At 42.0% G+C, this 14,242-nt stretch overlaps 1 protein-coding gene across 2 annotated transcripts in view; it reads right to left on the bottom strand.

The window, feature by feature from the left end:
• Positions 1-1,645: 1,645 nt before the first annotated feature.
• FAR2 (fatty acyl CoA reductase 2) overlaps positions 1,646-14,242 on the bottom strand; it is a 78,768-nt gene continuing 66,171 nt past the window's right edge. Inside the window, exons 8-11 of one of the 2 annotated variants that reach the window (XM_010575322.1) lie at positions 10,679-10,845; positions 5,470-5,599; positions 3,499-3,626; positions 1,646-1,914 (exon numbers count right to left, since the gene is read on the bottom strand). In XM_010575322.1, the coding sequence (XP_010573624.1) occupies positions 1,752-1,914; positions 3,499-3,626; positions 5,470-5,599; positions 10,679-10,845 (588 nt within the window). In that variant the 3' untranslated portion in view covers positions 1,646-1,751. Of the gene's footprint in view, positions 1,915-3,498; positions 3,627-5,469; positions 5,600-10,678; positions 10,851-14,242 lie in introns of both variants that reach the window. The other variant, XM_010575321.1, reaches the window with a different exon arrangement.

The following is a 14,242-nucleotide window of genomic DNA, read 5'->3' as shown; positions in this document are numbered from 1 at the left end:
TTTGGCAATCGCTTCAAACCAGACCTCTGGGGCATACAGGGGAAGATTAATTCCTTGCACCTTTAGAAAGACTTTTGAACTAGCTTGGAGGCCTAAGATATAAATATACTGTCATCATAACCTGCTCTTGCCTTCACTGCCAAAAACAAGTATAACTTTTGAAGAATGCCAGCTTTGTAAATACTTTGCTATTCTCAGCTCTCAAAAGAGCAACTGTGTCATTTTTTCTGTGATGTAGCATTACTTTTTCAGACAGCTAGCATGACACAAGACTAAAGAAATTGGATGCTGCATTGTTTCAAAAACTAGCTGCTTTGAAGTCTGATAATCTTAAAGTGCTTATTCAGTGTTATCTGAATAAAAAATATTCCAGTACTAGATTTAACTTTAAAAATCTGATAGCATGATGAATTTGTTGCTGTTGCACTAAGGCTGTTGTTGCACCAGCTACTTTGAAGAAGGCGCTCTCCTTCTCTCTCTCCCCCCCACCCCGGAATTCATGCTTCACTAGGTGAAACAAGTATCTCCAATAGCCATGAGCGTTAGGAAGATCCTTGGGTTCCTTTCTAAACTGCAAGGTAGGACAAAATGCATTACCTTCACTGTGCATGACTTTTTTTACGCAGAAGTCAATGAAGCCTTTCCTATTCTCAATGAAAACAAGTTTCAGACTTTTTAATTCCTACTGCCAGGAGTGGCAGCAGAACTGGCCTGATGGGATTTCCTCCATACATGTCTTTACACTTTCATTGCTAGTGGAGTTGATCAACTGCAAAGTGATTTAGCTGTAATGAAAGCATGAAGGACAGCATCAGGCCTTTTTTGAGCTATAGGGAGAGAGGTTTCCTGCAGACAAACCCAAGGGAGAAAAAAAAGCTATTTCTCAAAAATAATAAAGAGCTTCTGAATTCTTCTTCAATCTTTTAAGAAGTTTTTTCTTCATTCTCAGAGTAAATACAGCATTTTTCAAGCCAAAAAAAATGTTCCAGGCAAATGTGATAAATGCAAGAACAGGGCTTTTTAATAGAGTGCAACCTTAACCACACAGAGAAAAAATACCTCTCCATAAGAAAGCAGCTTCTGAGTGAGTAGAGTTAACACAGGTACATGAATTCTATGCGTGTCTTCAGTTATGGCTTGAAAGTGTCAGTCCTCAATATAAGACAAGATCTGAAAACTGTTCAGTGTGTTCACTGGCCTAGCGTAACTGATCTTTTTTCCCCCTCTAAGTTTTGAAAAACTGAAAATGTGACATCATGTTTTTCAGTAAGGTACCATTTCACTGAATGAGAATGAAGGAATAGCCTCTTTAGGAAGACCTCTTACAGGTTAATTTCCTTGGCTGGGTCTCCTCTGATGGCATCCTTTTCTTCCAAGGTTGTATGCTTTAAATTTGCCTCTTTTGAGGAAGAAGGTGGGATTAAGATAGCCTAGGTAGTACACGGGAAGACAATGACTTTGGTTAATTCTTACTCTTGCACATCAGACTCTAGATGAACGGTTCCAGCTTGACCTGTTCCTAAAGCTTCAGGTATGGCTTTAAAAATTGGCCTGGTCCTACAGATGAAAGACCACCATGTATTAAAGCATTAGTTAAAATTAAAAAGGTGAACATGTAACAGTGCACAATAAATGCAGGCTGCTGTTGGAGGGAGTGGATTTTTCTGCTACTTTCAGACCCCGATGCCCATAGTTGCTGATTAGAGGAGATGGAGGTCCTTCTGGAAGAGGCTGGTTGCTGATGGACAGCTTCAGTGCCTAAGGGTGCTGGATGCCCTGAAGTAGGAAAGGAACTTGTAGCAGAGGCTCACCACAAAGTACCAGATGTTTCGAGCCATCTGTGACCTTGCAATGAAAATGCGCCAGATGATCACTAGGAGGGTGGTGTTGAATGCATATCGGATGTTCCTCAGCCTGAGAAAGAGAAAGAGGCATCTTATAGAGGAAAACAAAAACAACAAAAAAGCTTACCAGCTTGCTGCATTTGCTGCAGGTAAGTTCGTAAGAAATCCTGTTTACAAGTGGCCCTTGGGCTTTTTGCCATTCCTGTTTTAGTGAAAACACTGTGCCCAAGATGTCCCTACCATCTTGCCAAGGACTGTGCTGAAGTGAGGATATAGTGAATAGCTAGTGGGATAGGTGGAACAACTGTATTGCAAGTCTCTCTTGTTCTGTGTGCTCTTATTTCAAACCGCAACAGAAGTCATACTGAGAGTTTTTTCTTTATGATAGTTCAGGTCCAATACTTTCTGCTTTGATTTGGTATATTGGCTTTTTTTTTACTTTGCAGGATTGGTGGCAGGCTAGAAGACCTACATTTGCATGAGCTGATGAATAAAGTTCTCCTGTTTGCGTGAAACCCTGCCTTTAATGTTAGGAAATTACTCAATAATCATAAATGGCCTTTACTTTGGCAGTACTGCAGCACTGGAATTTTTTTGGGGGGGTAGTTTATACCATATATTTAAATGGCATTATTGAGTCTTTAGAGATGCTAATCATCTTGTCCTCTTTCTATCAAGCAAAAGTTTCTGCAGTTCTCTAATTCTTACTTTCCCAGTGTCTGACCAAGGGAAGAAAGCTTCTTACCTAATGTCCCCAAGACTGGTTTAATTTTTGTAAGAGTCCTTTTTTTTTTGTTTTGTTTTGTTTTGTTAACTTTATCACTGCATTATACCACACTGCCTGTTTGGACTATGAGGCAGTTACTGGCCTGTTACAGAGGTTCTTATAAATCCTTTAAAAATGACCTGTGAATGAAGAACTAGTTTAGGATTCCTTGCTATGGCAACAAGCTGTTTTATGCTTCTAGCATTTACAGTGCACTATAATGGTTTTCTTAAAGGAAAAAAACAGGCTTTTACTCCAAGAGAGCTGCTCCTTCTCCTTTTGCCTGCACTTCTTGGTAAAAGGGCTGGAGAAGACAGGAAGAGCACAATCCTTAACTGAATAGAAGGACAATCTCAAATTGCTCATTCGGCTTCTTTTAAACTGTCATCAGGGATTGAATGCATAAACTCTCCACTGATTTTGGAGAATTTTTGCCCATTCCCTCAAAGGAATTAGAAACTTCAACTTTAAAATCAAATTTAAAATCATACAAATGCTTGAAGTTTTTAGGCAGTGTCTTCGAATAGCTAAAAACTTCTAGGAGCTTCACAAAGTCTAAATCTGACCCCTATTTTTCTATTGTAATTCTGAATGACCAAGATCTTCTGCATTCATGTATTTCTCTTATGCATCGTAACTTCATTACTTGGTCATCTGCTGGGAAGGCACAATATCTAGCCCCTGATCATTAGCGTTGTCAAAGGTCCTCTTTTTCTTACAGGTTGGAAAAATGAAATACTGACAACTCTCTGCCTTAAGAAATAAGCTATGCTATGTTTATCTCCATATTATTCAACAATTATTACTGCAATGTAACTAGAATAATTTTCCTCAAAAGCCATCCGAGGTAGCCAGGAGCTCTTGTCCTTGTCACTGGGTATGACTTACTTTCGTAAGTGCTGCTTTGCTGCTGGAATGCCAGCCATGTCCTCATTTAGCAAGTACTTCTTAGCACCTAGGCAGTAGCTTTCAATGTATTCTGACCAGTGCAGCTGACGAACATCAAAGTTGTATAACTGGGATTTAAAGACAAAGAGGAGAAGTTAAACGCCAGAGTTCAAAACAAGTTCACTTTAAGCATCAATTCTTCATTGACCTCCATTCCTGACAAGGCCCTCTGTCTGAAGTTCTTAAAGCCACCAAGTTTCCAAGAAGACATGGGCACTAACAGACTGTATTTCACAGCTGTCAATTAACATCTTACCCAGCTGGGAATCTGGGCAAAGCAAGCAGAAATTTAGTGCTAGCTGGCAGAAAAGAAAGATAAGTTTGTCTTTCAGGTGGCAATTTTTGCATAAATACATGTATTTGTACACACTTGTACATGCAAACACACAATCGTGGAAGAAAAATGGCATTCCACTCAGGTAAATGGATTCATATGAAAACCTCCATGAAGTTTTTAATGTGTCACTAGAATTATGTGTAAATAAATGAATTGGACATTGAGTCAACAGGTGCCTCTGCATCAGTATTACTTGCTGTTGTGCTGTATTCTCTCTCTCAGCAGCCAGATTGACAGAAGTCCAAGAAATAGGTTACTCCGGTGTTTGGCATCAAAAAGTCTCATTGTAGAGGTAATTACCCCAGTTAATTTCAAATGCTTATATTGGAAAAATTGTTAGCAAGCTCTCAGGGGTCGTCTGCCTATTAGAGCAAAGAAAGCATTTTTTTCTAAACGAATGACTGAAGTGAATGGTATTTCTTATTTACAGGGTCTTAAAAGCGAACATACTCAGAAAAATATTTTCCTTTCACCCCCATGCCAATCTAGGCCATTTGCTTTGGTGCAAGGGCCTTGGTATCACACCAGCAATAACTCGAGCAGAGAGGGGTTGGCTAACTCTGTCCAATACAGGGGGTTAGCTACTGTGCAGATCCTGGTGTGTCTGTCAGATACATATAGAGCTGTGTGCAGCCCATAAACTATCTAGCCTGAATACTGTTCACAATGCAGCAGTGGCAACATTGGATGAGGTGCATCTCACAAAGTTCTCATAAGCAGCTTGGTAAGCCTGAAACTCTGTCTAGCTTGCAGGACTTAGTGTCCTTGATGTTGTAATTTTTTGTTTATCTGCCTAAGAACTAGCTCCTATCATAGCATTTAGGTTCCCTCTACATCTGCTGTGGTCACAGCAGTGCCACTGCCCTTAGAAGTTAGAATTTGCTGCACGCAACCCGTCTGCAGACTAGGGAAGAAGACTCTTGATTCTACTACTGGGAGTCTGTGCAAGAACTTCATGATGCGAGTAAGACCAGTTTGATGTGAATGCCTAAGTATCTCTTTGCAAGGAGATACTGACCAAAGGTGCATTCAAGCTTATCACAGATCTACTCTTTGTATCCTTCAGTCTTTCAGTTACAATCCCATTCTTAAGGGGTAGTATTTCAAACCTATAAAGACTACAACAGAGCTAGACATCCTGAAAATTAATTGCTCTTTGGGGACTTGAATAAAACAGGAACTTTTTACATATTGTTCAGGGTCAGACACTATGTGTTACCTAAATTTCCCTGTGCAGTGCCCATTAAAACCAAAGGGGATGAAAATGTCAAAATCTTTCAAGTAATTTCCATCTAGATCATCCACCACAATTGCAATGTTAACTGGAAAGCCTTCAGTGATTGACCTGCCTCAGAAGAAAGAGCAACACACCTCAGGAGAAAACATTCCCCTGTCATAAATGGAAGGTTCCTGATAAGTTATTTAATAAAACAAGGAGGAAATAAATTATTTCGGGTTAAAGTCAATTCCAGTCATATGGATGTCATTCGATAGCTCAACAATACACCAAAAATAATTGCTGCAGATGAACAGAATTGCAGATGACTAGCAATCCATATTCAGGATATACTTACCTTTTTGTCCTCTGTGTTAAGGTGACTCATTAACATATTCATATTATCTGAAGACCAATCCCAGGACTGGGTGGAGAAATACTGCAGGAGCATCATAGACTTGTGCAGTCGATTGATAATCTTCATCATTCTGAAACAGAGGAGGAATGTCAGAGGTGGACAGGAAGTTTGATCGTATGTAAAGGCTGTCAGTTTGCTCTGTAGGCTTTTTCATCAATCCAGATGAATAGGCATTGCAACTCCTGATGAGCACTGCACTGCTGCTCACCAGGCCGAGAACTTGCTCAGCAAGTCTAACTGCTCCAGCTCAGGTCTTGAGCCTACAGCTACCCAGCTTTTATTGTTGGCTTGAACATGGGTGCAAACAGGCATTTCTCAGGGCAGGACTGATGCTTCACTTACCAGCCTGAACTAAACAAGGGTTGGAGGCCGTATCTACATCACGTACCACGTGTGAGGTAAAGAGCCCATCTGAACTAGTATGAAGTCTGCACAGCAGATTGCAAAATCACAAAGGTATATTGCTTGCCTCCCGAGGTGGATACTTGTCTTTCTACCACACAAATTCTCTTCTGTTCTCAAGCCTGACTGGGCTCCTGAAGCAAAGCACTGGTTTTTGGAGTTAGCTCCAGTACAGAGGTGACTACATCTGCAGCATAGACAAGCTCTGAAGTCAATTGCTCAACTTCAGTTTTCAGATAGAATCATAGGATCACAGAGTGGGTTGGAAGGGACCTTAAAGATCATCCAGTTCCAACCCCCCTGCCATGGGCAGGGACACCTTCCACTAGACCAGGTTGCTCAAAGCCCCATCCAACCTGGCCTTGAACACTTCCAGGGATGGGGCAGCCACAGCTTCTCTGGACAACCTGTTCCAGTGCCTCACCACCCTCACAATGAAGAATTTCCTCCTAATGTCTAAATCTACCTTCTTTCAGTTTAAAATCATTACCCCTCATTTTATTACTACACTCCCTGATAAAGAGGAGTGCCTCCCCATCTTTCCTGTAGGCCCCCTTTTAGTACTAGAAGGCTGCTATAAGGTCTCCCTGGAGCCTTCTCCAGGCTGAGCAACCCCAAATCTCTCAGCCTGTCCTCATAGGAGAGGTGCTCCAGCCCCTGATCATCTTCATGGCCCTCCTCTGGACCCGCTTGCGCAGGTCCATGTCTGTTTTACGTTGGGGGTCCCAAAACTGAACACAGTCCTCCAGGTGGGGGTCTCACCAGAGCAGAGTAGAGAGGCAGAATCCCCTCCCTTTACCTGCTGGCCACGTTTCTTTTGATGCAGTCCAAGATACAGTTGGCTTTCTGGGCTGGAAGCACATATTGCTGGCTCGTATCCAGTTTTTCAGCCACTAATACCCCCAAGTCCTTCTCCTCAGGGCTGCTTTCAATCCACTCATCGCCCAGCCTGTATCCATGTTTGGAATTGCCCTGACCCATGTGCAGGACCTTACGCTTGGCCTTGTGGAACCTCATGAGGTTCCCGTTGGCCCACCTTTCTAGCCTGTCAAGGTCCCTCCCTCTGGACAGCATCCCTTCCCTCTAGAGTATCAACCACACCACTCAGCTTGGTGGCATGCTTTTCATGTCTTTGGGCTTCTTAGATCTCTCTCTCTCAAAACCATTTGTTCTTCTTAAAGGCCATTCCTCTCCCTGTATAATATAGTGGCAGTGTGGAGTGTTTTTTGTGTCCTTCCTTATACAGGAAGGGGCTGATAGTATGCACTCCTGGTGGATGACCTTGAAAATAACCTGAGTCCATAGGCTTTTTTTTTTGGGGGACGGGGGGACAGGACTGTTTGAACACCTTCCTGGAGCGTGAGTGCCCTGGTAAAGATGAAAGCTCCTTCAGGGGCACAGCTGCTTAACAGGGACTTTGGAAACGTAGGTTCGGGTCTCTTATGTGTCTTGGCCCTTTTTTGTTATTAATTTTTTATATAAAAGGGGATGACAATAATGCTGTCCTACCTTGCAGGGTTATTTTTCAGTTGTCCCAATGGTCATGAGTACAAAAGGCCTCTGGTTGTTTAAAGTGTGATGTACAGAGCTTGGTCAATTTTGAGAGAACGCCACGTTCTCTCAGACTGGATAAAGGCAAGAGAAAGCATTAAAAGGCTGATTTCTGTGGAAAACAGAGCTGTTTTCATGAGAAATTTTGAGCTGCCCGGAGGGTAGCACAGTCGCCGTGACAAATAAAAGGCGGCAGTCTGGGGAAGAATGGTGCCAGGCTGGCCTCTCCCCGTGCAGATGTGACTGCCCTGATGATAAGCATTAACTACAGCAGAAAAAGACACAATGAGTACAGCAATTCAGAGGAGGACTGTGCAGCTTACCCAAAGCAAATTGAAAGAGCACCAAAACCTCACATAGGCACTCCTACTCAGAATTAAAGTGGCTTTCATTTTAGGACAGCACATCATCACATTAAGGGAATCTTCATTCTGAATTATTATGTGCGCATTGATTGAATGCAGGTTATCTAAACTACTTTAAAATTACTTCAGATTAACCTTCCCAATTGTGCCTGTGTAGGCAACTACTATGGGGCAAAGCTTTGTGGATATTTTAATACCTTGTAAGAACTTGGGAAACAAAGTCTATGGCTAGATTGCAAAGATCTGAAGTTGCCCCTCACACTGGCTCCCCAAAAGCCATCAGTATCTTTAAAGTGTTTAGGGCTAATGGAATCTGTCAGAAAAAAAAAAAAAAAGAAAAAAAAAAAAGAGAATCAACTGTGTGTCCCTACTTATGTTTTGAAAATAGGCTATCCACGTGGCCTCCTGTCAATGTGGGCAGAATAAGCTCTGACTGTAGATCTACCCAAAGCAACATATCTGAGTGGCTGAAAGTAAGGGTCAAAAAGAGAAATGAAGCATCTGAAGAGGTACGTATGAAAACTGCGTTTCGTGTTAACTGACTGAGCTCAAATGTTGTGACCACATTCAAAATATTGACTAAATTTGGATGAAGGAATGGTCTACTGAAAAACATCAACTGAGTGGAAACATGCTTTTCTGCAGCCTCTGAGAAGCTATGGCAAAGATTTCTTACAGAAAATCTCATTCTCCACTGTGGAGGAACTGAGAGGAATAAAGCAAGTAGTAGCTGTCACTGATAGCCTTATTAGTTACACTTCAGAAATGCATCTTGTCTTCTAGAAAACTGTTTACAGCAATGATTTCTTTATTTGCTCTCGTACTAAGCCTTGCACGAGCAGATTCTCAGGTGTGACAGATTGCCTCAGGAGACTACTAATGATATAAAACACATTAGTTTCTAAGTCATGGATGGATGTGCAGCAATAACAGTAAGCCATTTAGGGCAGTTTTGCTAGACATCAAGCAATTTATGTGAAATGAGCTAACAGTTAAAGTAAGTTTCTCAGGAGAGGCAACATATAAAAGTCTAAAGCTGAAGGAGGTGACTCTTGTACCCACCCTTTGGTAGATGGGGTACTGCATGTGATAACTACAGGAGGAACTACAACTGAGTTCCTCCGAACTACCCTGCAGTTCAAATTAGGAAAGGTCATAGGCTGGTCCTGAATAAACAGGAGACTTGCAAAACCGTAACCAGCTCCCAGATAACCTACTCCATGTGATAACCCATCACCTTATGATGAGTTGAGTATGGATACAGTAGAGAACTGAAGCCTGAGTCTTGGTCCTGGCAAAGAACTTTCTCCTTTCTGCTTGCAAATCTGGCATAGGGTCATGGAAAGAATTCAAGAAACTGCCAGGAAGATGGCTTGTACTTCAATAGATGGGAATGTCAAGTGGGAAGAAAGTTAAGCCTAGGTGCTCTGTTTGAAGCAGAGGGAAAAATTAAAGGGAAACATTAAAGCAGGTTTAGTGACACATTCAACTTTTTTTTTATTTGATGTGGTTTACTGCCCTTAGACCATAAAGGTCTGGTATTTAGGTAGCTGTGAAAAAAAGAAAGAATGAGCTGCTGCTATGCTTTCTACCACATTGCAGTAATGCCTGGATGAGCTTAAGTAGTGTGTAAAAAGAAAAGGGGAATTAGATTAAAAAAAACCCCAAAAACCAAACCCAAACCCAACTTGGTGAACTGACAGGTTCGTTGCTGAGCCTGTGTTTGCTCAGGTCACAAATCTCAAAATTCAGAAGGTGGTATCTTTTTCAGCATGAGTGCATGCTGAGGTCTATTTGAAATTTAAGTACAGTATTACAGCCAATGTCCATTGGCTACTTATGCCAATCAACATTACGAAAAGAAATGTCAATTGTAATGGCAATGCCAAGATCTTACTGCTGCCTGTTTCAACAGAGTTTGGAGATTCCAGCCTATTCTTGCTCATAGTTTACCTCTATTTCTAGGGTAATTCTTGCCTCCTGGGTAACTGAAAGTCTTTTTATGGACCAATTTTCCTCTGTAGCAGAATGTCAGAGAGAAATTAGAGCAATACATCAGCCAGGGATTTCCCTGCAAACAGCCGAAGCCAGCTTTCTAACTAGCAGAGGAGCACAGAGCAGCTGACATCAACACAGTGCTGGCATACCGTTCTGGTGTTGCACAATAAATTCTCCTCTGTGGTGGCAGGGAGTAAAGGAGGACGTTGGCTGAGTTATGTTACACCAGGATTGCTTCCACACAGGACATGCATGTCGTGTATTCCTCCTAGCCATGACACTGCCAAGGCTCAAATACCAATTGTAATGGTAAACCGTTCTCGTAAATACAATTCAGAATTTATTCATACTCAGAAACAACTGCTTCCTAGATAGCAGGGTGCTGGGCCAGTGCTGGCAACTGCTAATTATGCATCTGATTTATGGGAAAAAAATATTAGCTGGAATGTTCTAAACCTTGCCAGTCTCAAGTCCTTATGCAAGCTACTGACACATAGAGGCCATCACGTCAGAGAGTTGCAATGGTAGAAATCTTGCTATACAGACGACAGTTTAACTACTGGTCCTCTTCTGTCTTGGGAACCCCTGAAGTGAACAAAGCTGTGTTTAAAGGATGTGCTGTCCCCCAGGTACTGGAAAGGGTGGGAACCCTAGGCTACACTTAGCTATGGCCATGCGATTCCTCTTCTTTTTGAGTAATCTCCTCAAGACAAGGAGATGGGAAGAAGACCAGGGACTTGAGCCTGAGGCAGCCAGTTCTCAGAACTTGTTAGAGATCTGCTCTCCGTAACAGTGGCAGGCATGCAGGAGGCTGAAGGTGTGTGGTTTCTTACCTGGGCTTTCTCCCCGTGAGCCTCATGTACAGGTCGTAGAGTATGGCCGGTGCCTTGTGACTGACAGTTATCCAGTACTGGTTTATCAAGTAGTTGGATGTCAAGTGAGCGTTGGGTGTTCGGAAGGCCTGCTCCAGGGGGTTCCTTTTGAACGTGGATATAACATACTGCTCTGTAAAGGAAGAGGCATTTAACTTAAAATCAGGCACTTAATTTCAGTTGAGTTGGGCACAACCACACCAACATGCTGCAGTAAAGCCCAAGTTACAGTGCTTGACGTGTTTAACCTACAGTTCTGTGAACTATGTAACCACTGGTTGGATGACATCACCTCGGGGTCCCTTCTGGCATGAAAATTGATGACTCCATCTATTGCCTATTTGAAACACAATCTGACTTCAGACTTAATAGCAGCGGACAAAAATTTCCTTATCAAAACACCAAAACAGAATGGAGGAAAAGCAGGCAGTTGTATCCCGAAACACTTCAGACCAAGGAACTGCAGTTCTGCTTTCACCTGCAGTAGATGTAAAAGAAATTGGTAAGTGTTAACATATCTTCAGATCACTGAAAGCTAACTTTGATCTGCTAGCATAAGATAAAAATGACATTTCCAATTTCTAGTCAAATTTTCAAAAGGGCTGATGTCAATATTAGTCTGAGTCAGGGACAGGTTGCTTACACATATATGGTGCTGCTTCTAGAAAGACTTCATTATATCCTTTCAAACCACATCTGACCCACAACACCAAATACCTCAGTCTGTTTTCAGAGGAGCTCTGGATGCACTAAAGCAGCAAATTGTCTTGCATTCTTAACTTCAAAACTAATGATAGGGTGGTAATCTTTCATCCCCTTTGTACGTTAAGGCACAAAATATGTTGGGTCTGATTCTGAGCTCTTGCAATGGCACAGTGCCATGGAAGTGGCATCTAGATGTGCATATCTGGGGCATTTGCATATTGCAGAGGCTTAATAGAACTGCAGTAGTTGAATATAAGACTATCATCCTAGGGACTGATAAACAGATGGTGCTCCTATTCCTGAGCACCAGCGAGCTCAACGAAGAAGAATATGTGGGCTTTTTTTACTTTTTTAAAAATGAATTTTGAGAGTTATGACATCAATCTGTGCTCATATTATAGTCTACTCTCTAAGCTTATGTTACAAATAGAAAATCAGATGAGAATTTGCAAGTCACAAGAAACATCCAGATCATCCTCAGATAAGCAGATTCTAATCATAATGTTCAGACAGTATTCTCATGTATCTGTGGTCGGCTCATTACTGCACTTCAAGTAGTGACTTTTGCTGTACTCGTTCTAACAGCAACTAGAGGAGACTTGTTAGCCACTTAGCTGCTAAGTTTAGACCACAAAGACTTTTAAAATAATACAATTTAGTTTTAGGGCAAGTTTATTGTTAATTTTTCTGTCCCGTAGGCTGCAAGTTTAATGGCTGAAGACCAGTTCTCCTGAAACTCCTCTTGCATCTGAATAGCTAGAACTGACTGCCATCCTTTCTGTTTCACTTAGCCACATTGCAATGATGTGGTTATCTTGTGGTCACTATGCGGGCTGCGGTACAGAAATCTTATCCTTTGCAGCACGTTCTCTCCAAATGGCAAGGATTAGCAAAAAACTCCTATTTAAACTTCCCCATGTAGTTGTGCCTGTGGTTTTACTGGAGATTTCCAAAGGTGTTTACCCCTGGCAGGGAAGTGACAATAAGCAGTTTGGGATGGGCTACTGGGAAGGAAGCCGCTGTCCTGGCCCAGCTCTTGGCAGAGTTTGTGTCTGTCCAAGCAGCGTGTGAGGAGTTTCTTTCCTCTGTGTTAGCAGCACGGCCATTTACTACAATTATACTTCGACAAAGTCATAGCTGGCTTAAACGTAAAGAGATCTGCTCCCAGTTTGGAGAGGGCTGTATACCTGTGCCCATTCAAGCAGCTCATGGATCAGGAGAGCAATCCCATGAACTCTGCTGCTTCTCCCCTTAAGGAAGTTTCTCCAACAGGCACTTTAAATCCCAGTTTATTTACAAACTCTCATCTGCTTATCAATATTTAAGTTCATTTAGTTACATTTGGTCACTTCATTTCCTAATGGAAACCTATCAGTTTAACTGGGACCCACTGATATTTTGGAATTGTGATAGTTTTGATACTGTCTGCAGCATATATTTATAGCTCTCTCTATTCAAATCCTGATGTTAATATATTGCAGATCTAGTTTTCAACTTTAAACTGGGTGAGGTGGTTTCCCTTTGGAAAAGTGCACATAAGTCAAGAGCAGTTGAGATACCTGCTGAAAACTCAAAAATTCTGAAAGTCAGGAACGAAAGTGGTTTTGTTCTAAAATGCACATAAGGAGGCAGCGAGACCAACTTGAAAGACTTACTGGAAGGAACTCGGGAAAAGACCAGCATTGCATAACTTGGAACAGTTAATGCTATGTGCATTTCCCTTACCCTGCCTTGCACTGACTCAGCACAATTGCTCTGTCTCCTAATTTCTGGAAAGTGTTCAACTTCGCAAGTGTAGCAAGTCTTTTATGCTCCACCAGTTTGTTTTGGAGAGAGAGAGAAAGAATCAGACAGACAGGTCAGGCAGGCAGAAAACCCGAACCAGAAGCGTATCACCTTTAGGAGCTACTGAAACGGCTTAGCGGGTGGGTGGTCTTTCCCCTCCGACCACAGCACAAAAATGCAGAAGCAAATTCTACAATTCAAAGGCAGATTTAGCAGGGGGAGAATCAGACACCAGTCTCGTCTGGGTAGACTGTCAAGGATAAATTGAAATTAAGTTTTCCCATGCTGAACACCATTTTAAAACCTACTTTAGGGTTTAGTTTTGAGAAGAAATTGCAAAACGTAGGTTGCAAAATCCGACTAGCAAGATTTAGATTGCAGCAAAGCAGAATACGCTTCTTCAGATTAATACTCAGTTGTCTGACCACATTATTATAATAGCGGGAAAAATAACAGCAGTAATGGAATGAAGTAAGAAAAAAATCCCAAGGCACAGCCTTATTTGGAAAAGAAATAAATCAGTTAAAGTTCCTTTTAACACTAGAGGTTTGTCTGTATCTGGAAATCTGTGGAATAAAGTGGTTTGTAATGGATGTTTAAGCATTAAGCTCTTAAGTAGACATATATTTTTCAAATAATTCTCTTCTAGATCTCCTTCTCCCTCCCTCCAAGCTCATCACCTTTGTAGTCAGTATGTCCCCACCTCAGTCACTTCTGTTCCCTACCCAGGGCATCCTCAGCCCACTCCAGACTCAATTTCTCTATTTGATCTTTCTCTCCTTTATTCCTCTCCCACCATAAAGTCCCTACACTGTTGTGTTCACCTCTCATTCCTACAGCTGGTCCCGGTGTAAGTCTCCCCAGCCAGGTAGTCCAGGTCCTCCCCTCTGCAAACCCTGTGTTTGATTTGCACTAAACCACTCGGTCCCACACCAGATGACTCGCATTCCCCACCCTGGTCTCTCAGCAGCTTCCAGTCTCGTTCTCACAACCCTCCACCTCAATGACCAGTTACAGACCCTGTGTGAGTCCAGT

The sequence above is a fragment of the Haliaeetus leucocephalus genome, unplaced genomic scaffold, assembly GCF_000737465.1.
Source record: "Haliaeetus leucocephalus isolate CR32 unplaced genomic scaffold, Haliaeetus_leucocephalus-4.0 Scaffold473, whole genome shotgun sequence".
In the NCBI taxonomy this organism is placed as follows: Eukaryota; Metazoa; Chordata; class Aves; order Accipitriformes; family Accipitridae; genus Haliaeetus; species Haliaeetus leucocephalus.
Note: the sequence above shows the minus strand (reverse complement) of the source record. Positions and strands in the feature narration are given on the sequence as shown.